Genomic DNA, 22,597 nt, shown 5'->3' with positions numbered 1-22,597 from the left:
GTCCATATTATAACTCAAACTCCATTTTAAAATGCTCACTCCATTTTGAAAAACCCTGCTGTAATCTTATTAGTTTAGATGTGTGAATGAGGTATGTATGGATGATGGAATCAACCTCCACCCTCAGCCTGTCCTGATGAAATACAGTGTAAACACCTAACGGCTGAAGATGCAGACAGCAGCCCTGACAAAGAAAGAAGAGTCCACCCTCAAAAGAAAAGAACAAAAGTACAATTGAAGAAACATCAAAGCCAGGTCCTAGGCTGAAAGTCATGTCTGCAATTGATGGGTGATCAATCACACCGAACCCAGAGGCAGCGTGACACAACAAGACCTATAGACTCTGGATTCAAACTAAAGGCTACAAAAAGGATGGATGAGATGGAAGACTTTGGAGGGTAACATTCTGCTGCCAACATGGAAGGGCATCAGTGCATGCCCAACAGAAACCCAGCTCTTCCTTGTGCCCAGCTTTCTTAGCCAGTTAGCCGCCACCAGCTACGAACCCAAGACACGAACTCAAGCTACATTCAGGACTGGTAACTATACAGCAGCTGCAGGACATGGGGGTGGGAGGTGTATACACAGGTATTAGATATTAGTTATTGGTCATAAATCAAATTGTGTTGTAATAAATGTGACATCTTGTCTTGTCCCCTGAAATGATCCTGTGTAGTTTCGTCTGCATAACAGCCGTTTTCGGAGGCTGATCAGAGTGCAGTAATGCAACACCTCGTTCCACTGGTGCCACGATGCTCCAGCGGGACCGCAGCAAACGTTAGTCCACTCGCCAAGGTGGAGTATCAGCAGCGCTGTAGCCGCGGAGTCAGAGCACTCTATGTGCCTTGCCAGTGAGCTAATGCGTCCAGAGCTCCTTCATTGCGCTGTAACTCACAACTGTAGCCAAGCCCTTAGTTTAAGTGTCAAACAATAGCAGAGGAATTTAGAAGCACACGAATACAGTTTCATAGAATACACCTTCTGGAAAACATTAGAATTCATTTAGTATTACTATAATGACTAAAATGGAGCAATAGTTACTTCATCACTGTTTGAAAGTGAAGGGACAATGTTTCAAGCAGTCAAGGTTACAGTGAATAAGATTGAAATGCTCCTCAATTTTAGCAAAAGAGTTTTTGCCTGATGAATTATATCATGCAAGATTTCAAATTACTCCTAGAAAGGAGCATTTTCTTTTGTTATGCTATACAGAGCACAATTAATGTTGGTAACATAAATAAAATGTTTTTTGTTATCATAGTGGGTTAACCAGTTTTTCTTAAATAACCTTTAAATTAAATTCCAGTGCTTATTTTTCTCCAGAGAATGTTTCTTTAGCCCTTTTTTTTTTTCTTCATGATTCACAACTAGCTTTGAAACTATTCCAGGCAAATTCTCTGAACCCAACAGATGTTTGGGCTCTTGCAAGCTTTTCTTAAAATCTGTCTTCATAAAAGTATATAGATAAAGCAAAATAAAAGTGCTCTTTATCAGCATTTTTGGTGAATGTTTAGAACAGTTTGTTCCTCATGTCAAGATAGGACGAGGATACAAGAACCATTATGTTTATGGAAATACAATAAGATCTTTATAAACTGTATTGTATACAGTGCCATCTGCAATGGTCTCTAAACAAACTCATTAAAATCAACAGTGCTGGCTCGTTAATAAAGCACTGATGAATTATGCAGATGTACTTATTAAAAATTAGGTATTAATTAGGCCTCATCTGACAAATCACAGCCAGAAACATAAAGCTAACTGAACACATCTAAAATATTCCAAATGTGTTTTTCTTCTAAACCATTTCATGAAATATGTCTGTTCATTGAGCTAATGATGTTTCTTATAATATTCTTAAGAACAGCTATCATTTGTATTGCTATTGAAATATCTGCAGTCCTGCTGAGTAGAAGAGTAGCTCTGAAACGGTAACAAGCATGCCAGGAAGATCAACACACACCCCGCTGCTTGGACCTGAAAGTGATTTTGATAAGAGCAATAATTATAATTACTCTAAGCTTATGCTCTAATAAATTTGTTAGTCTCTAAGGTGTCACAAGTACTCCTGTTTGTTTGTTTTTTTGGAATTACTCTGAAGACACTTTTTTAATCTAACAAGAACTCTTGAGCTAAAATGTCTTAAAACCAGCATCTGTATTCTCGGTTACACTATAGTACTCACCATATGTGAGAAAGCTCTGGGATGGGAAGCTTGGATTTTGTGAAGAAATTCTTAGCCACGGAACCTGTCAAGAACAATGAAACAGGCATTTGAAAGGTTTCAGAGGGGTAGCCGTGTTAGTCTGTATAAGCAAAAACAATGAAAAAGGATGGAAACCTTGTGGAACCTTGGAGACTAAAATTTATTTGGGTATTAGCTTTTGTGGGCCCATAAAAGTTTATGCCCAAATAAATTTTTTAGTCTCTAAGGTGCCACAAGGATTGCTAGGCATTTGATATTCATCTTCCAATCTGATTTTGCTTGTGTTTCTATAAAGCTGCAACAGCATCAGCAGCTGGTTATTTCACATTCAACAGACACTCTGATTGTTGGGAACAAGTATAGTTGCTGGGCCATTTGTCTCTTGGTGAGTAACTAACATGGGACAGGCCAGGTAGAGCGGTTGACCTCATTTCTCCACTTCTCTCCATGTGAGAAAAATATTAATGGATGAAAACATGTCTCAGTATTACTATTATCATCATCAGTATGCTATTATGAACACAAAGAAAGGAAAATGGAGATAAATAGCTTCCTTTCCAGAGAAAAGGATGCTTCTAATCACATGCCAAGTATATGGCAGCAAATGGCCCTGTGCCGTCTATGCTACTCCCACAGTGACTTTCTCTACTTTCATGCCTTCTGCGGCCCTACCGTCATGAAAGAAAAACAAGAGGAACCAGCTAAGCATCCTGCTATAGTCTTCACTACCAGTTGTGAACATCCTCCGTAGCCCTCCCACAATAAGCAATCTGATTTCCCTCCCACCCAACAAACCCTTGCTGAGCCCTCTGCAGTGATAAGAAGTTCACTACACATCCCACACAGCCAGCTGCCAAACACTGTCTCAGGCAAATAGGCTACAGGGGTGGCAAAAGTCTGCCGCAGATCCTTGCAAATTTTACTTCACATAAGCCTGAAAAACGTAAGGCCATCCCCATTCAGAGCCATTATATACAGAAATCCTGCCTCCCACTGCAGCTAATAGTAAATCTGGGTGTGCATGAAATGCAATGTCTGGCCCTATGAGGCTCTCTCTCGGAATAGATAGAGCAAACATCTTAAATATTCTAAAGACTGCATTCTATTATAAACAAAGTTGACTATATGCAGCTTTGTGGGAAATTCACTATGTGTTGAATGTCCATTTTCTTTTCCCTTCTACTAGGAAGATCAGTTGGAGAAGAATTAACCAAGGGGGAAAAAAAATGATGAAGTGCTAATTTCTGCCAAGATCAAGCAATTATTTTAAAACTTTTGTCTGGGGTCAGAATTCCTGAATCCCAAAGTGCTGGATTGCAATAACATAACCTCAGAGGACATAGTCAAAATGCCTGTAGTTAAAATCTGTGGTTTTTCCTTGCCAGACTAACTCTCAGTACCTGGAATAACTCCTCTCACAAGCAGTCTGGTCAGAGTGAAAATCTGATTTTTAAGATCAGTTACAATACTGTTACCATACGTGTGCTATGCAGGGTTTACATTTAATCGCTTAAGGGCCAACAACTCAATCTTACACAGTGCTGAGCATCCTGATATTATCCTGTAGAACAGTTAAACAGATACTTAACTTTAAGCACCTAAACAGTCCCACTGACTTTAATTGGAAAGTAGTTAAGTATATGCTTGTGTTTTTATGGATCAGGCCAGAGCTTGGCACTTTGCAGGACTGAGCCCCAAATGCTATCTTCAGATTCAAACAATTTATTTTAACTTTTTGCCCTGTAACTGCATATGCTTTCCTGAAGTTCACACTGAATTTTTAAAGTGTGTTTCTACTCTGAAAAATTAGTACGCAAAACTCACACATTCTTCCTCAAAAGATCTACTCCCAGTGTGTGTTTAGAATCATATCAATTCATTTTAGTGACAAATATACATTTCATTCATTTTTGTACTTCTCTTAGCCCTGCAGCCGCCAGAGCGGAGAGAAATAGTTGGACTCTAGTCCTCCTCGTGCATCATAAAAAGATTTTGTTGTTGTTGCTAAATTGCAATCAATGACACTTGTATAAACTCTCTGAAGACAGTTGGGTTGCAAAGTTGTAAGTGAGGACAGCATTTGGCCTGTAGAACATTTATTTCTGATGATGACACACAAGAAAGAATTAACTCAGCTTAGCTCTCAGATCCCAGGGTGAGTTTGCAGGGCTAGCAGTTAGAAAAAGTATTTTACCTGTGAACAGAGAACATGTAGAATTAAAATACACATTTAACCTGTAACCCATTTTAGAGTCATCTTTAACAGTAGAACCACAAATTCTTAAAAATTCTTCAAAAAAACTATTTGTTACCCACTGTATTATTTTAATGCTTTAATTCAGTGATTCAGTGGGTCACAGGAAGATTGTAGATGGGTTGCGGGCCTAGGGTTGTAGGCTCTGGGAGAGAGAAAGAGGATTTGGAGGACGAGGTGTTTGAGTATATGGTGTTGTGACCTGGGTTAGGGTTGCAGTGCTGGGTGAACGGATGCTGGATGCAGGTACTTCTGCCCCTTTGGTGGGGCAAGGAGAACGCAGCAGAGGAGAAGAGGGTTGCTGGCCTATATTTTTGGGCACCCCCATGAATTTGAACCCTGGGTGGGTAACAAAAAAGAGACAAAATGCAGTGGGTAGGTTGGTAATTTTTTAAAAAGTTGTTACTCTAAATAAATAAATTGACCCTGTCTGAGGCACAAACCTGATCTAAAGATAATTCAAGAAGCTCTCCCTTTATCTACTGTACTTTGCTTTAATTTTCAGGCCTTTCATCCTGGTTGTTTTGCTGCACATACATATTATTTAGTAAATGTTACCTGAAATGAAAGAGCTCAGATCAGGCTGTAGGGATTTGAACTGGTTGATGTAATATTCTTGCTGTTCCTCAGTTATCCTCCAGGGGTCATCTGGGTAATTACTGCTGTCCTGTGGCCCCCTTTCTACTGAAAGAGACTTCAAAGACAGGGCAAAAAGTCACTTGCAAAACTGCGGGAAAAAGCAGCACACAGAGACATTTTAAGAAGTCAGGGTCAGTCTGCACATCTAGCAGGCCCATTTTTTTAAAGAAATGGGAGCAAAAAGACTCAAGCTGATTAAAATCTCTTATAGTTAGGGCTTATTATACATGCCCATTTGCTCAGAGAACTACAGGAAGTTTCACATGTATGAAGCTAAAATAAAAAACAAACCTAACTACTGTTGAAGGTAGAAAGATCACTCCATCTAGTCATGCACTAAGATGTATCTCCTTATATTGGTGTTTTATATTGCGCCCAACACCAAAGCATCTGAATGCCTTCCACATAAAATGGATAGCAACAGTGAAGTCCCGAGTGAACTCAGTTGAGTCACTGGAATGTCTCCATTGGGGGGATACTGATTAGATAAGTTTTTTTTTTTAATTGTATTTATTTACTTTTTTTTTTTTTAAGATTGATTTGTATAAGGTTGTGTTTGTTTGTTTGCATAGAATGTTGTGAGTGTCACTCTTACGGTGGAAAGACGCAAACATTTAAAATGTGTTGACCTGCGTGATAAAATATTTTAGTGACAGAATGTAGGAAAGAATAAGCTACATGCTCCAGCAAAGTTTAAGACCACTCCTCTGGCCAGGCTGTCAACGTGCTCAAACTCAAATATGTGACTTTGTTTTTAAAAATGTGTTAAAAGATCCCCAAAACAGGAAATATCACAAAATAGTACTTTGTGCTGGTTTGAAATTATGTGAGATTTATTGGTTTAAACTACATGATGTTCAGATGCATTGTTTCCCATGAATCAGCTGAGGTTTTCCCATGTCAAAAAAAGTTAACCCTTGATTTTAAAAAAATCGAATTCCTGAGGTTATATTATTTCAAACCAGTTCAATAAACATTATTTTAAAACTGTTTAATATTAATGAGACCAGTTTAGAACAGCTTAAAAACCTAGGTTTCAGAGTAGCAGCTATGTTAGTCTGTATTTGCAAAAAGAAAAGGAGTACTTGTGACACCTTAGAGACTAACAATTTTTTTTTTACTCCATACAGCTAATTTGTTAGTCTCTAAGGTGCCACAAGTACTCCTTTCCTTTTTAAAAACCTAGGTCACTCTTCCATAGAACAAAGTTTGTAAAAATTCATGGAGAAGTTTTGCTCTGTACTAGACAGACAAGGGGAACAAAAAAACATGACTGGTGATTAAAAAACAACCCTAACCGTCATGTGGCTTTATTCTCATTTGTACTAAGACCCTTTTACAAAGTGTCGATGTGTAAACGTGTAATTCATACCCACTTTGAGGCACCTTTACACTCCAGAGCAGTGTAACAGAGCCTTAGTATAAATGAGAATCAGGCTCATAGTCTTATTCATGAAACCAGTGGCAATTCACAATGGCTTTGTCTACACTAGGCTTTTTTTTCCTTAAAATTATTATCCACCCTTGCTGCCATTGGTGAGGTAATATGGACAGGCCACTGGTAACATTCAGCATCCACCATATCATCTAGGTTTGCTCTTAGCACGATTAGACAACTAGGTGACTAAAAATGCCTGTGGTCAATCTGGTCTATACAAATTCCCCCACAGTTGGTTCTACTCCTGAAGCTGCACCATTGGTTGCCATGGTGAGAAATCTGAAGAAATATATCTAATGTATATCTTAAGCAGCCAACAAGATAAATAAAGTGTGCAAAATCCAACTAAAAAAAATACTCAGAAGAACCAGGACTCCTGGCTTGTAACTCAAGTATGGAGTATCTTATCAGAAACATTTTTATGGTCATAAAATTTTCATCTACGTTGGACTCAAAATTCAGTACACTATTTGGATTCTTGAGAAGCTTGAAGTATTTTTTATCAAAAAGCCTTTTTTTTAAATCAAAAAGCCATTTTGCATTGAAGAGTTTTGATTAAAAACATTTGACTAGATCTAGTAATTAATCTTCCTAAAGCTCTTTAAGATCCAACATGGAAAGACTTTAGAAAAATATCATCATCATCAAGGCCAATGACAGGCCACAAAGTTATTTTACTTCACTCCTACACATTTGGCCTGAATTTTCCACACACACCAGGCAGGATTTCCTTATGGCGGGCTGCTTCCTTTTTTCTTTTCTGCAGCAGCTGAGTTGTGGAAAAAGGGCAATTGCCTTAAACTGAAGCAGAGCAACCATCGAACGAAGGAGGCAGAGAAGGAAGAGAAGCTGATAGGTCAAAGGCCAACCCCGTCTGTCTTCATTAGTGTCTTTGATCCCCATAATGCTACATTCTACAATTCTCCCATGCATACTACTTTAGTTGAACAGCTATGTTATTTTGTATAATTTCTACATAATCCTAGAAAAAATGGCGTCAGTAATGAAACAATGAAAACTATTGACCTTATTCAATCCAGCTGATCAAGCAAACATAGTCCCAGTTCTTCAAGGCAGTTTAAAATAGAATGCAAGTAGCAGAACAAAGAAGCAATAGAATATTACAGGTCAACCTATTCTACTCCAGTTTAGAGTGCGTTGTTTTCATAACTTCTGTCTACAAAAATATAGATATAGTTGGCAAGCTTTAAACAAAAGGAAGCATTCAAAATTATCCCCTGGCTACTATGTGATGGAGCTCCGAATAGCCTTGTAGAATTCCTTTGCTGCAGAATTATTGAAATGCATAAATGGAACACTGAGAAATAGGTTTTACAGTGCACCATATTTGCCTGTACAGGTAAAAAACATAAATACAACCTAATCAATATGGCAAGATATAAAAGATGAATAATTCTTGTAGGAGCTGCAGTCCATTGCATACTAAGTAAACATGGGCTGGAGGGAGGGGGAAACTGACTCTGCTTGAAAAACCAGTTCCATCCTAAATCATCCATCCATGCCTCATGTTGTTCTTATGTTATGGGGTAAAGGGAGTGAGAGCACAGCCAAAAAACGGCCACTTTCATTTAAATAAAAGCCGTTCTGTTGGTAAAAATGGCAAGATTTTACCTTAGACCAAAATCTGTGGCCGTAATAGGAAATTTACAATAGACAAATTAGAAAGTTTGCAGAGTTATGGTTTTGAAGCCAAAAGGGAAACATTGGACCAGTTTAAGTAAAGCAAACAAACATCCCACCTAAACTTCTTTATCAGGATTGGGATGATTGAGACAGTAAACTGGGTTTACAAATTTGAATGATTTCCTACAGAGGAGCTGGATATCAGGTCATGGCAGTGTGAGGGTGTCAGGGATAACACACTAGATAAAGACAAAAAATCTCAAGTAAATTCATATATATTAAAGGTGTTTTTCTTGCATTATTAATAACTTAAAATTCTTTCACTTCTGATCTACGAATCTCAATCTAATTTTTCAATATTTATGTTGTTTGCTTACATTTGAATTTCACTCAACTTAAACAATGAAAATGAACTATTCATTTTCAATTTGCTTTCCAGTCAGTTTTGCTTTATATTTCTCCTACACTAGAAAGATGCACCAATCAATGAGCTGCAAATACCAAAGGGGAGTGTTGTTATTTAAACAAACAAAACAAAACAAAAATCAATGGAAGAATTTTTATATTTAAATTTCTGAAAACATTTGTATTCATGTTAAGCTTTGTAAAATATAGTTTTTACAAAACCTAAATTTGTGCTTAGCTGAACCCCCCAGTCTTCCTTTCTGTTCTTACTTGCAAAATAAAGACTGTATTTGCCTGGCAGTAGAGACGAGGAGGAAACCTTTGCAGAAGAGAAACTAAATGAAGATTATATAAAGTGAAAATAATGAAGAATACTTTACTCAACTAAAACTGCAGGGAGATTTTGGTCCTGGTTTATTCAAAATGGAACCTGTCTAGATTACTGGGACTAACATCCCCACTTATTTCAAAAAGCACCACTAGGTGACAAGAACTAGAACTTCATGCATTTCTTTTCTTGTTTTATTCATTTATTTAATCACCATGCAATTCATTACCCGACTAAGAGAGGAATGTACAAGTGCAGATTTGGATCCATAATTTCCCGTTGCTGGTCCATCTTGCTGTTGTGTAGAATGTCTAGCTTCATAAGGAACTATGAAAGTTAAAAAAAATATATATATCAGAGGAATCAACAAGGTTCCACAAGCTCAAAGTGGAAATTAAGCATTACAAACACAGAGGTTTATTAAGCTTAATACTATTGTACTATAGTCCGTTCTGTCCCCTTGCCCAAAGCCCTAACTACATGCTCTCCTCCTATATCATAGTTTCTCTTCTTTAATATTTAGGCATTAACAATAGAAGTTGTCATTTCATCCTATCAGATTGGCATTAATTGCTTTAACAGTTGTTGAAATGCATATTTGCATGACAACCTGCAGCAGCCCTAAAATAAATTATTACAGTAAATCAGCTAACTAATGAATATAGTGAATTCTCAACTGTCATTTTCAAGAGATTTAGGTTTTTCACTTTTTTATTATTTAAATCTAATTTGTTTAAAGAGGACATTGTCAAGGAAGAGCATTAGACATTGATTTGATCTGTACAGAACTGTTGATTTGACTGTGGAAAATTCTCTGGATCCTAAAAACCTGGGTTTTATGGTTGTTGATCATTCAATTGCCAGAACACTGAAAACAAAAACAATAAGCTTCCTACTTTTAGAGCCCCTTTAAACCCCAAAGTTTTTTGCTTCCTACTCTGTATATAACAATCACACCCTTTTCTACGAGATGTGCTGACATCAATAATGCTTTTCTTATTCAAGAACAGATGCTTTCCAGAGAAAAGTTACTACCGGCCAAAGTTACTTTTAAACAAAATAGTCCCATAAATTTCAAGTAAATTCTTCATTTCCAGAGTGGAAACAGAAAAGGGCTCTAACGGGAGATATTTCCAGGGTCATAAGTATGTTCTGCAAATACAGATAAGAAAATAATAGTTAAACTGAGCTATAAAAATTATGCATTTGTCAATGTTTAAATGTTCCACCCTTTAGCTTTGTCTTGTGCACATTAAGAGGCAGAAGAGTAACTAGAATGCAAATACAGCAACAGAATAGTATGACAAACAACTGAAATGGCTGGTATTAGAACTGTTAACTTCCTCAGAAACACACATACACACACACAAAATCACTTCTTGATTTGACACATATTTGATTGACAAGCAAATTCCAAAACTGATTTTTTTTTTGCAGGTAATTAATAGGCCACTAACCTTGAATATATCTTTTATTTTTAAAACCAAAATTTACATTTCAAAACAGAGAAGGCCTGATCCTGATGGGGTTGCAGGTGCTCAGCACTGCTCAGAATCTGGACTAGAGTTAGCAAAGAAAAGCAACAATTTTCCTAAGCTGAGATGACTTCCATTCCATCTGCATAATTTAAGAACAATCCTGTTTTTAATAAAGATAAGTAACTAGACAGAGAAGCAGGGCACGTTGGAGCTCTCTTTCAAATAGTTATTTTGAAATCCAACTTCTTCTGCTAAAGTGTTCAACTGTAACACTGTCCTAATGCTATCCAGCATCATTTACACAAAATTGTAGTCTCCTGAAAAATGAAAATCAAGGAAACTCGAAATCTTACTATCGTTACAAAGCAGCTTGCTTTTTAAAGTTATGTTTCTAACTCCTACTATTGTTATCTATTCTTATCCTGTGCTGGTATCTAGTTTTTTCCCTTACAAATGTGTTTCAATGTCAGAAAGAAGACAGGAAGGAAGTTGTGAAATATACTGCAGTACTTGGAGGCTGAGTATGGGGCTCTGTTGCTATGTGTTTACCAGCAACAGAACTTTCAAAAACTAGCAAGCAAATAAAATGCATGAATGCCCAGCTAAAGTTCTACTTTAGAGGGGTGGGGAAAAATTGAATGTTCAATGAGCCTGGATAACTACTTTCTGAACACCACACAGAGTATAAACAGTACAAAAAAAGGTTAACACCACACAAGCATACACAAACCCAATGCCTTGTAGGCCCCTCCAGAATGGTATTCAGTGTCCTCAATGCAATGGTTTTAATGAAACTGGAATGTTAACAGATGCCTTTTTTTAAGGCCAGAATGGACCAATTATTCATCTAGTCTGACATCCTGCATAACACGGGCCATAGAATTTTATCCACTCACCCCTGTATTGAGACCAATAACTTGTGTTTGACTAAAGCATACCTTCCAGAAAGGCAACCAGTCTTGATCTGAAGACATTAAGAGTCTTCACATTCAGACTGGATGCCTTTCTGGAGGCCATGTTTTAGTGCTCAAGGGTCTCACAGTCTCGCAGGATTTTATCATCTTAATGTTTAGCTGCTTGTATTAATTTTCAGAAGAATGACAGTCACGTTAGCCTTGATTCTACAACCCTTGCTCACTTTCAATAGCACCTTGCTGGAAGTATAAACTGGAGTATAAACTACTGTTCAAAGCAAGATAAGCCAATAGAGCTTGGGACATTCAGCACTCATTACAAGAACCTGTGATCCGATTGGGACAGGCAAGGGAGGGGAGTACATGAATATAATGGATTGTGCCACAGAAAACAGAATCACTATTTCTGGTAATCTTACAGTTTCTGTTAACATTAATTCCTAGCACACTGCATTATAATTACAGGTTTCAGAGTAGCAGCCGTGTTAGTCTGTTTCCACCACATGCATCCGATGAAGTGAGCTGTAGCTCACGAAAGCTTATGCTCTAATAAATTTGTTAGTCTCTAAGGTGCCACAAGTACTCCTTTTCTTTTTGCATTATAATTGCAATCCAGGATGTGTCCTTCCGTCCTGTGGCTGATTGATTTGGACAGGGCACATGTCTGTACAGTGCAAGGGAATTCACCTGTAGTTCTTATTTTGAACATCAGAAATCACTGCTTTGTTAGGCCTTACATGTGGATAACTAACATATCAATGTGGATGACAGTCTACTTTCTAACAAGTGACTATCAGTCAGTACTAACATGAACCTTTAACTAGAAGTCCATTTGATTGCATTAGATCGCTGATGTTTACCACCAGCACAAATTTTAATTAATTAAAAAAATTGTTAAGAGCTCAGTTTAGTCAGTGATTTGTAACTGAGGACAACAGCTGAAGAACCAATACATCCCATTCTTCATTCACAGAGAGCATGTTAACTCATGGTACCCACACTTAGAGTTGGATGAGAAATGGTTTTCCTGTCCCACAATCATTTCCAAGATTTAGAAAATTCTCCCATTTCTTATCAGGACAAAATCAAGATTTTTAATTTTTTTTTTAAATGAAAAAACGAGAAAATGAGAAAGGGAGCCACCCACCCACCCCAGAAATGCCAAATGGTTAGGGGACTATCCTGGGGTACGAGTGACCCTGCCTGATTCGGAGCAGACCCACTTGAATGTGGGTCTGCCACATCACAGGAGAATGACCTGGCCACTGGTCTATTGGCTATTTTGGGATGGGTCTCGCTCAATCTCTTCTGTTGGAGAGATTATTAAATAGTCTCTGTCACTGGCCCAGTGGCTGACTCTAGAATCTGGTCGGTAGGGCACTCATTGGGGATGTGGCAGACCCTGATTCAAGTCCCTACCCTGAAACAGCCAGAGCAGCAACATGAACCTGGGTCATCCCCATCGCAGGGAGTGCCCCAACAAACTGGGTCTTCTGGGGTGGGTAGCATTCTCTTTGCTTTTGTCCAGAAATTCTATCCTGGACCTCATAAATCTTTTTAGTCTAACTGGATACTCATCCAATGTTTCAGTTTCAACAAATTGGAATTTTCCAACAAAAAATAGTTTTGGCAGAAGATTCTACCAGCTCTACCCACATCAGCTGTCCAGTCCCTTTGATGAAATGATGAAAGATTTTATGCTTTATCTGTGACAAAGCATCTATTGGTCACTCACCATCATTCTTAATCATCATTTTATATTAAAACAGTTGTTACAAGCCCCAGTCAGGACTGGCACCCTATTTTGCTGGGTGCTGTACAAAGATATAGTAAAGACAGCTCCTGCTAGACTCCGCAACACAGCTTACAAAGTAACCTGTTAAAACCTATATCCTTCAAATACACCTCTACCCCGATATAATGCAGTCCTCAGGAGCCAAAAAATCTTACCACGTTATAGGTGAAACCGCGTTATATTGAACTTGCTTTGGCCTCGACCATTTCCATTATTAATAGTCACTTCCCACCCCCTGACTGGCCCCTCAGAACCACCAACCCATCCTACACCCCCCCCACTCCCTATCCCCTGACTGCCCCGACCCCTATCGTGTGTACACCCCTGCCCCTTGAAGGGTCCCCATGACTCCCACACCCTATCCAACACCCCTGTTCCCCGTCCCCTGACCGCCCCATCCCCAGAACCTCCGAACCATCCAACCCCCCTGCTCCCTGTCCCCTGACCACCCCCTGAGACCTTCTGCCTCTTATCCAACCCCTCAGCCCTGGCCCGGCCCCCTTAACATGCCGCTCAGAGCAGTATGTTGGAGCCAGACATGCTGATCCACCGGAACACACAGCCCTACCCCCCAGAGTGGAGTGCTGCTTTACCACATTATATCTGAATTCGTGTTATATCAGGTCACATTATATCGGGATAGAGATATACTCGGATCAATGAGAGTTATGCTACTGACTTTAAATGGCAGCATGATCAACCCCAAAGTGTCTAAATTGTGGTAATTTGTTTTCTTCTGGGTTCCCATTACATTGGGTTTTTACATTCACGCCTTTCTGTTATTTTTGTTATGTAACCATGAAGACCATTGTTCTTCCTTGCAAACAAATCCCCACTGTAAATCGGAAAACTAGTACAGCCGTTATTGAAATCAGGAGTGTTTTTTTTTTCTTAATATTAAAAAAACATGCCTATGCACTGAAACATTCACAATACTCAATCACTAACATATACTGCACAAAGGCTTGCCAAAAATGTGGTAATCAGCATTAATTTGTGAACAGTTGCACACAAATCTACACATGATCGTTAATTTACTGGAAAGAAAACAGGAAGAGAGGACTAAATAATCAGAAAGCAGAGCTTCTGCATAAAATAAAAAAAGATGGTCAGATCATTTACTAAAAGACAGATGTAATTAAGTCCAGGCATTATTAGGCTGATTCCTTAATTAGATTTGAAGGCACTGAAGGGAAAAAAACAACAGTGTATGACTTATGCATCCCAGATTTTATCCTACCTCCATGCGGCTGTTCAAGCCCACTCCTTGACTTGCCATAGCCATAACTCAAGGGTATTCTCTGGTAATTAGATGGAGAAGCAGGAGGTGAACACATCGGTGACATGGGGGGAGACTTGATTTCCTGCTTCAGAAACAACAAAGTGGAATTCTGAGGTGACTACAGAAATAGGTGGAGTAATTCTGCATACCAGTTCAATCACATACAGCATGTGCAAGGCAGAGTAATAACTGACAAATTCTCGTGCCCCCATTTCCAAAAGAAACATGACTATAAATGGAAGATGGCAAAGTGATGCTTTGATGTTGAGCCTTGTTCTGGGGGTAAAATACAAGAGTAGTCATCCCAAAGGGTTAGAATGAACTCGAAGACATTTTACTTGCATGTGTGTCTGGATCAATATTTTTGTTCAATCTTATTATTACTGGGTATCTTTGGATTTACATATTGTATTTATGTGTTTGAATGCATTCTCCATTTAAGAAAATACTTTTCATTTCAGAAGAAGGCAAAAAATGAAAAATAACTAAAAGCACAAATTCAAAGACTTATTTTAAATATTCTGGGAACTGCCTTTGTGAGAAGTAGATTTGTAGATGTTGTCAGATCTAACTTGGAGTTTGTTTCCTTTTTCCTCGAGGATTGAGCTTTGGTAGAGGACACAGTCCTGAAATAAATTTACTATATAAACAGAAAAAATATTACTTCACCGTGCAACACGAAGGCAATAAAAGTCACCTAGGAAGAGTTATAGGTTTGGTGGCAATGCTCTACTAGAATGAAATTATTTAGAGAAAACAGGTATTTGCAACCTTATTTCCAATTTCATTATTCTATATGTGCATACCCTATGAACTCATTAATAATCCTTGGCCTCAGGCGAAGTTTGTTCACAGAATCATAGAATATCAGGGTTGGAAGGGACCTCAGGAAGTCATCTAGTCCAACCCCCTGCTCAAAGCAGGATCAATACCCAACTAAATCACCCTAAAACATCCGACATCTGATCATCCCCAACTAAATCATCCCATGTGTGCATGTGCTCTACAGATATATACACTGCCTGCCCCAAGTAGCTTACTGCACAAAACATGATACAAGATGAGAAGATGTCAGACAAGGGAAAGGGTCATGCAAACAACAGAAGCTGTGAGATTGCTTGCTTTTATAAACATGTAAGCATCACACATTCTCAGTTTTTATAGATTCAGACAATATGGATCTCTTTATGATACAGCTATTTTTAATTAGGGATTCAGAAGGCCAGAGTGGCAGCAGAATTCATTACTGGAAGAATATTTCACTGGAGGATGGATTTCCAGAACACTAGCCTGGTATAACACCTCAAAGGAGATTAGAGGGGAAAGAATACGGTAGGTTTCCTCAATCCAAAAACAAGGAGTTGTGATGATGGCAGACCAGTTGCCAGCTCACGCCAAAACCCTAGGTCTCAACTGGAGGTCGACAAATACATAACTGGAACCGGTCTAGCTCATCCATGTGTTAGTATTGTTAAAATAGGTAGTAGAGTTATAAATATGTAGTTTGTCTTTAGACTTCACAGAACACTTGTAAACTGCTGCATCCATTAATCTCACTTGTTATATCTGTATCCAGTGTCATAAGGTAATATTTAAGTGTTTGCTCTGTAACTGTAAATCACCAGTCAGGAGAGAAGCATTACGAAGTGTGAAATACTACAGGAGGTGTTATCTCCTGCCAATAAAAGAAGGCCCATAAACACCAAACTAACCATAGAAAACATCAGAAGACTAAAGATTTTGTTGATTGCTCCCCTCCCCACATGAATAGTAGCTATGCAACTGAATTCCTCCCAGCAGCTGAACTTGGAACTTGACAGGGCAAGGAATAAAAGGCCCTAACAAGGAGAAACTGTGGGTATGTCTACACTAAGAAATTAGGTCGAATTTATAGAAGTCGATTTTTTAGGAAGCTATTTTATACAGTTGATTGTGTGTGTCCCCACTAAACGCATTAAGTCGGTGGAGTGCATCCACAGTACGAGGCTAGCTTCGACTTTTGGAGTGTTGCACTGTGGGTAGCTATCCCACAGTTCCCGCTGTCTCCGCCGCCCATTGGAATTCTGGGTTGAGCTCTCAATGCCCGATGGGGCAAAAACATTGTCACGGATGGTTTTGGGTACATGTCGTCATTTGCCCCTCCCTCCGTGAGAGCAACGCCAGACAATCGTTTCGCACCTTTTTTCCCCGCGCAGACGCCATACCACGGCAAGCATGCAGCCCACTCAGCTCAGCCGCCGCTGCTGTTGTGTCCTGGACGCTACTGGCAGCAGATGGTGCAGTAGGGCTGCAAACCATCGTCATCGAACAACCAAACGACTGCTTCCACAGCCACTCTGCTCTCCCGCAGACGCCATACCACGGCAAGCATGGAGCCCGCTCAGATCACCGCAGCAGTTATGAGCAGTGTAAACACCTCGCACATGATCCTGCAGTATGTGCAGAACCAGAAACTGCAGAAGCAGGCTAGGAGGCGACGTCAGCACGGTGACGAGAGTGATGAGGACATGGACACAGACTTCTCTCAAAGCACGGGACCTGGCAATTTGGACATCATGGTGGTAATGGGGCAGGTTCATGCCACTGAACGCCAATTCTAGGCCAGAGAAACAAGTACAGACTGGTGGGACGGCTTAGTGTTGCAGGTCTGGGATGTTTCCCAGTGGCTGAGAAACTTTCACATGCGTAAGTGCACTTTCATGGAACTTTGTGACTTGCTTTCCCGTGCCCTGAAGCACAAGAATACCAAGATGAGAGCAGCCCTCACAGTTCACAAGCGAGTGGCAATACCCCTCTGGAAGCTTGCAATGCCAGACAGCTACCGGTCAGTCAGGAATCAATTTGGAGTGGGCAAATCTACTATGGGGGCTGCTGTGATCCAAGCAGCCAATGCAATCACTGAACAAGGGTAGTGACTCTGGGAAATGTGCAGGTCATAATGGAGGGCTTTGCTGCAATGGGATTCCCTAACTGTGGTGGGCGATAGACCAAACGCATATCCTTATCTTGGGACCGGAGCAACAAGGCAGCAAGTACATGAACTGAAAGGGGTACTTTTCAGTGGTGCTGCAAGCACTGGTGGATCACAAGGGACGTTTTAACAACATCAAAGTGCGATGGCTGGGAAAGGTACATGACGCTCGCATCTTCAGGAACTCTGGTCTGTCTGAACAGCTGCAGCAAGGGACTTACTTTCCAGACCAGAAAATAACCGTTGGGGATGTTGAAATGCCTATAATTATCCTTGGGGACCCAGCCTACCTCTTAATGCCATGGTTCATGAAGCCATACACAGGCACCCTGGACAGTAGTCAGGAATTGTTCAACTATAGATTCATAGATATTAAGGTCAGAAGGGACCATTATGATCATGGTCTAGTCTGACCTCCTGCACAATGAAGGCCACTGAATCTCACCCACCCATTCCTGCAATAAACTTCTCACCTATGTCTGAGCTATTGAAGTCCTCAAATCATGGTTTAAAGACTTCAAGGTGCAGAGAATCCTCCAGCAAGTGACCCGTGCCCCATGTTGCAGAGGAAGGCGAAAAAACCCCAGGGCCTCTTCCAATCTGCCCTGGAGGAAAATTCCTATCCGACCCCAAATATGGCATCAGCTGAACCCTGAGCACGTGGGCAAGATCCACCAACCAGATACCCCGGAAAGAATTCTCTGTAGTAACTCAGATCCCACCCCATCTAACATCTCATCACAGGCCATTGGGCCTATTTACCATGAATATTTAAAGATCAATTAATTGCCAAAATCATGTGATCCCATCATACCTTCTCCTCCATAAACTTACTGAGTTTAATCTTGAAGAGAGATAGATCTTTTGCCCCCACTGCTTCCCTTGGAAGGCTGTTCCAGAACTTCACTCCTCTGATGGTTAGAAACCTTCATCTAATTTCAAGTCTAAACTTCCTGATGGCCAGTTTATATCCATTTATTCTTGTGTCCACATTGGTACTGCGCTTAAATAATTCCTCTCCCTCTCTGGTATTTATCCCTCCGATATATTTATACAGAGCAATCATATCTCCCCTCAGCCTTCTTTTGGTTAGGCTAAACAAGCCAAGCACCCCTATAGGCTGAGCAAGTGCAGAATGGCTGTAGAATGTGCATTTGGACGTTTAAAAGCGTGCTGGCGCAGTTTACTGACTTGGTTAGACCTCAGCAAAACCAATATTCCCATTGTTATTACTGCTTGCTGTGTGCTCCACAATATCTGTGAGAGTAAGGTAGAGACGTTTATGGTGGGGTGGGAGGTTGAGGCAAATCACCTGATTGCTGATTACGTGCAGCCCGACACCAGGGTAGTTAGAAGAGTACAGCAGGGCGCATTGCGCATCAGAGAAGCTTTGAAAACCAGTCTCATGACTGGCCAGGCTACGGTGTGAAAGTTCTGTTTGCTTCTCCTTGATGAAAACCCACCCCCTTAGTTCACCCTACTTCCCTGTAAGCCAACGGCCCTCCCCTCCCCCTTCGATCACCGCTTGCAGAGGCAATAAAGTCATTGTTGTTTCAAATTCATGCATTCTTTATTAATTCGTCACACAAATAGGGGGATAACTGCCACGGTAGCCTGGGAGGGGTGCGGGAGGAGGGAAGCACCGGGTGGGGTGTGGGAGGAGGGAAGGATGAGGACACACTGCACTTCAAAACTTATTGAATGCCAGCCTTCTGTTGCTTGGGCAGTCCTCTGGGGTGGAGTGGTTGGGAACCCCCTCCCCGCATTCTTGGGCATCTGGGTGAGCAGGCTATGGAACTTGGGGAGGAGGGCGGTTAGTTACACAGGGGCTACAGCAGCAGCCTGTGCTCCTGCAGCCTTTCCTGCACCTCAACCATACGCCGGAGCATATCAGTTTGATCCTCCAGTAGCCGCAGCATTGCGTCCTGCCTCCTCTCATCGTGCTGCCGCCACCTCTCATCTTGCTCCTGCCACCTCTCATCTCGCTCGTCCCTCCTGTCCTCACCTTCGTTTTCTGCTTTCCTGGACTCCGACATTGTTTGTCTCCATGCATTCTGCTGAGCTCTTTCAGTGTGGGAGGACTGCATGAGGTCAGAGAACATGTCATCACGAGTGCTGTTTTTTCGCCTTTTTATCTGCGCTAGCCTCTGGGACGGAGATGATAGAGGGAGTGCTGAAACATTTGCAGCTGCGAGAGGAAAAAAAGGGAGAGTAGTATTTAAAAAGACACATTTTAGAGAACAATGGGTAGACTCTTTCATGGAGAGCCAAGCTGTTAACGTTATATAGCACATGTGCTTTCTTTGCAAGGTCACATTTTTCCTCTTATATTGAGAGCCTGCCGGTTTGTTGTGAGAGATCACACATGCAGGGCTGCGCACCAGACTTTGGCTTGCAGGCAGCCATGGCAAGCCACCATGTTAACCTTCATAACATGTGGGAATGGTTTCAAACAGCAGCGCCCTCATTTCCCATACCAAGCACCCGTTGGGTTGGCCATTTAAAATGGGTTGGCCATTTTAAAAGAGGGGCTGCGGTTTTCGGGTTAACATGCAGCACAAACCCATCTAACCCCCCCCACACAACCAATTCTCTGGGATGATCGCTTCACCCCCCCCCACCCCACACACACACCCCGTGTGGCTAACAGTGGGGATGATTTCTTTTCAGCCACAGGCAAACAGCCTAGCGGAATGGCCACCTCTGAATGTCCCCTTAATAAAATTCCCCTATTTCAACCAGGTGACCATGAATGATATCACTCTCCTGAGGATAACACAGAGAGATAAAGAACAGATGTTGCTTGAATGCCAGCAAACACCGGGACCATACATTGCCATGCTTTCTTATGCAATGATTCCAGACTACGTGCTACTGGCCTGGCGTAGTAAACTGTCCTACCATGGAGGAGGCAATAAGGCTGCCCTCCCCAGAAACCTTTTGCAAAGGCTTTGGGAGTACCTCCAGGAGAGCTTCATGGAGATGTCCCTGGAGGATTTCCACTCCATCCCCAGACACGTTAACAGACTTTTCCAGTAGCTGTACTGGCCGCGAATGCATTCCAAGTCTTCAGGGCAAATCAATTGTTAAACATGCTTGCTTTTAAACCATGAATTATATTTACAAAAGGTACACTCACCAGAGGTGCCTTCTTTGCCTTCAAGGTCCGGGAGCCTGGATTGGGAGGGTATTGTCTCGAGGGTGATAAACAGTTCCTGGTTGTTGGGAAGAATGGTTTCTCCACTTGCCTGCTGTGTGCTATCTTCAACCACCTCCTCCTGGTCCCCCAAATCTTCATCCCTATTGAGTGAGACTCCCTTGCAGGAGTACACGTACAGGGTGGGGTAGTTGTAGGGGCACCCCCTAGAATTGCATGCAGCTCATCATAGAAGCTGCATGTCTGGGGGTCTGACCCGGAGTGGTTATTTGACTCTCTGGTTTTTTGGTAGGCTTGCCTGAGCTCCTTAAGTTTCACGCGGCACTGCTGCGGGTCCCTGTTATAGCCTCTGTCCTTCATGTCCTTGGAGATTTTTTCAAATATTTTGGCATTTAGTCTTTTGGAACAGAGTTCTGATAACACGGATTCATCTCCCCATACAGCGATCAGATCCAGTACCTCCCGTTCAGTCCATGTCAGAGCTCTTTTGCAATTCTGGGACTCCATGGTCACCTCTGCTGATGAGCTCTGTATGGTCACCTGTGCTGATCAGCTTGCCATGCTGGCCAAACAGGAAATGAAATTCAAAAGTTCGCAGAGCTTTTCTTGTCTACCTGGCCAGTGCATCTGAGTTGAGAGTGCTGTCCAGAGCGGTCACAATGGAGTACTCTGGGATAGCTCCCGGAGGCCAATACAGTCGAATTACGTCCACACTACCCCCAAATTCGACCCGGCGATGTCAATTTTAGCGCTAATCCACTCGTCAGGGAGGAGTACAGAAATCGATTTTAAGAGCCCTTTAAGTTGACAAAAATGGCTTCATCGGGTGGATGGGTGCAGGGTTAAATCGATCTAACACTGCTAAATTCGACCTAAACTCATAGTGTAGAACAGGGCTGTATCTCTGTGTTGCTAGGACTTTAGGAGGGCAAGATTTCTAAGCATATGTCAGGGATCCCAGTTGCTTAGCCTGGGTTAGCCCTAAAGGACATATAGAGTTTGCACATTACAACAGCTTCTATCACCTTTTGGAACCTAAGACTGTATGCTTATCTGCTTTTAACCTTGTAAATAACTCTTATTTCCTTTTCCTAGTTAATGATTCTTTAGATAGTTGATAATAGGATTGGCTACAAGCATTGCCATTGGTGTGAGATCTAAGGTGCAACTGACCAAGGGTAAGCAACTGGTCCTTTGGAAAGGGAACTAATTTGAATAGTGCTGTGATCTTTGGTGTTAGGGACCATCTATCACTATCTGGGTAGCCAGATTGATCAGAGTACCCAAGAGGACTGTCTGTAACTCCATGGTAAGCCTGTTATAGTGCCTGAGGAGTTCACACTTGATAATTAGTTGTTGAAATCTAAATATAGAACTCACAACCAATCTGGGGGCCATGAATCAGCATTCACCTTACATTTCCCATCAGTACTCATCCCGGGACAGGGAAGCTAATGATCCAACCAATGGACCAATTTCAGGAATGAATCCTGGTCATGTGCCACCTGGAGCACATTGCACATACACGAAGAACACAACCAATCTGGGGTTTGTATCCTGTTTAACAGTCTCCCCTGATGTTGGTACTCATGCTCTTGAGCCACTCCAGACAGCTTGACAGGAGTCATGAAGGCCTGTCTGTTCTCTTAGCCTTCCAGCATCACTCTTTTCATTAATTATGTCATCACTAGGGATTGTACTTATGACAGAGATTCATTAGTTTGGTTGTTTTTTAAACCAAGGCAGTTTTCTACTTTTCCCCTCTGCATCCTTCTCTCCCCTCCCTAAAAAACAACCACCTTGAACTACATAAGCAAAGTCTCTGACAAACAACATTTGAACAGGAACCTTTGCAAAGAATATTACAGCTCTAACAAATGATGACCCAGCAGGAATGACTTAATGGTAAATATGGGTGAGGGGAGAAAGAATGTGTGCATTTTGCTGGGTGTGACAAAGTGGGAGATTTTCTTAGCGTTTTGCATGAATACTTGGTGGGTCTCAGTTTCCCTGTGTGCTGTGTGTTTAACGAGGTGGTGGGAGAGGGTTTGTTGTTACAGAGGACCAAGTGTGACCTCACCTAGCA

General features: G+C 41.2%; 1 protein-coding gene across 11 annotated transcripts in view; it reads right to left on the bottom strand.

Annotated features, from left to right (window-relative positions):
* Window positions 1-22,597, bottom strand: part of REPS2 (RALBP1 associated Eps domain containing 2) — a 139,616-nt gene that overhangs the window by 72,241 nt on the left and 44,778 nt on the right. For 4 of the 11 annotated variants that reach the window (XM_043504345.1, XM_043504313.1, XM_043504310.1 and 1 more), the window contains exons 4-7: window positions 14,342-14,468; window positions 9,129-9,241; window positions 5,019-5,154; window positions 2,186-2,249 (exon numbers count right to left, since the gene is read on the bottom strand). In XM_043504345.1, the coding sequence (XP_043360280.1) occupies window positions 2,186-2,249; window positions 5,019-5,154; window positions 9,129-9,241; window positions 14,342-14,468 (440 nt within the window). The remainder of the gene's footprint in view (window positions 1-2,185; window positions 2,250-5,018; window positions 5,155-9,128; window positions 9,242-14,341; window positions 14,469-22,597) is intronic. The other 7 variants (XM_043504338.1, XM_038375484.2, XM_043504319.1 and 4 more) reach the window with 3 other exon arrangements.

This window comes from Dermochelys coriacea, chromosome 1, assembly GCF_009764565.3.
Source record: "Dermochelys coriacea isolate rDerCor1 chromosome 1, rDerCor1.pri.v4, whole genome shotgun sequence".
In the NCBI taxonomy this organism is placed as follows: domain Eukaryota; kingdom Metazoa; phylum Chordata; order Testudines; family Dermochelyidae; genus Dermochelys; species Dermochelys coriacea.
The sequence above is the reverse complement of the archived record's forward strand: the minus strand, read 5'-3'. Positions and strand labels throughout refer to the sequence as shown.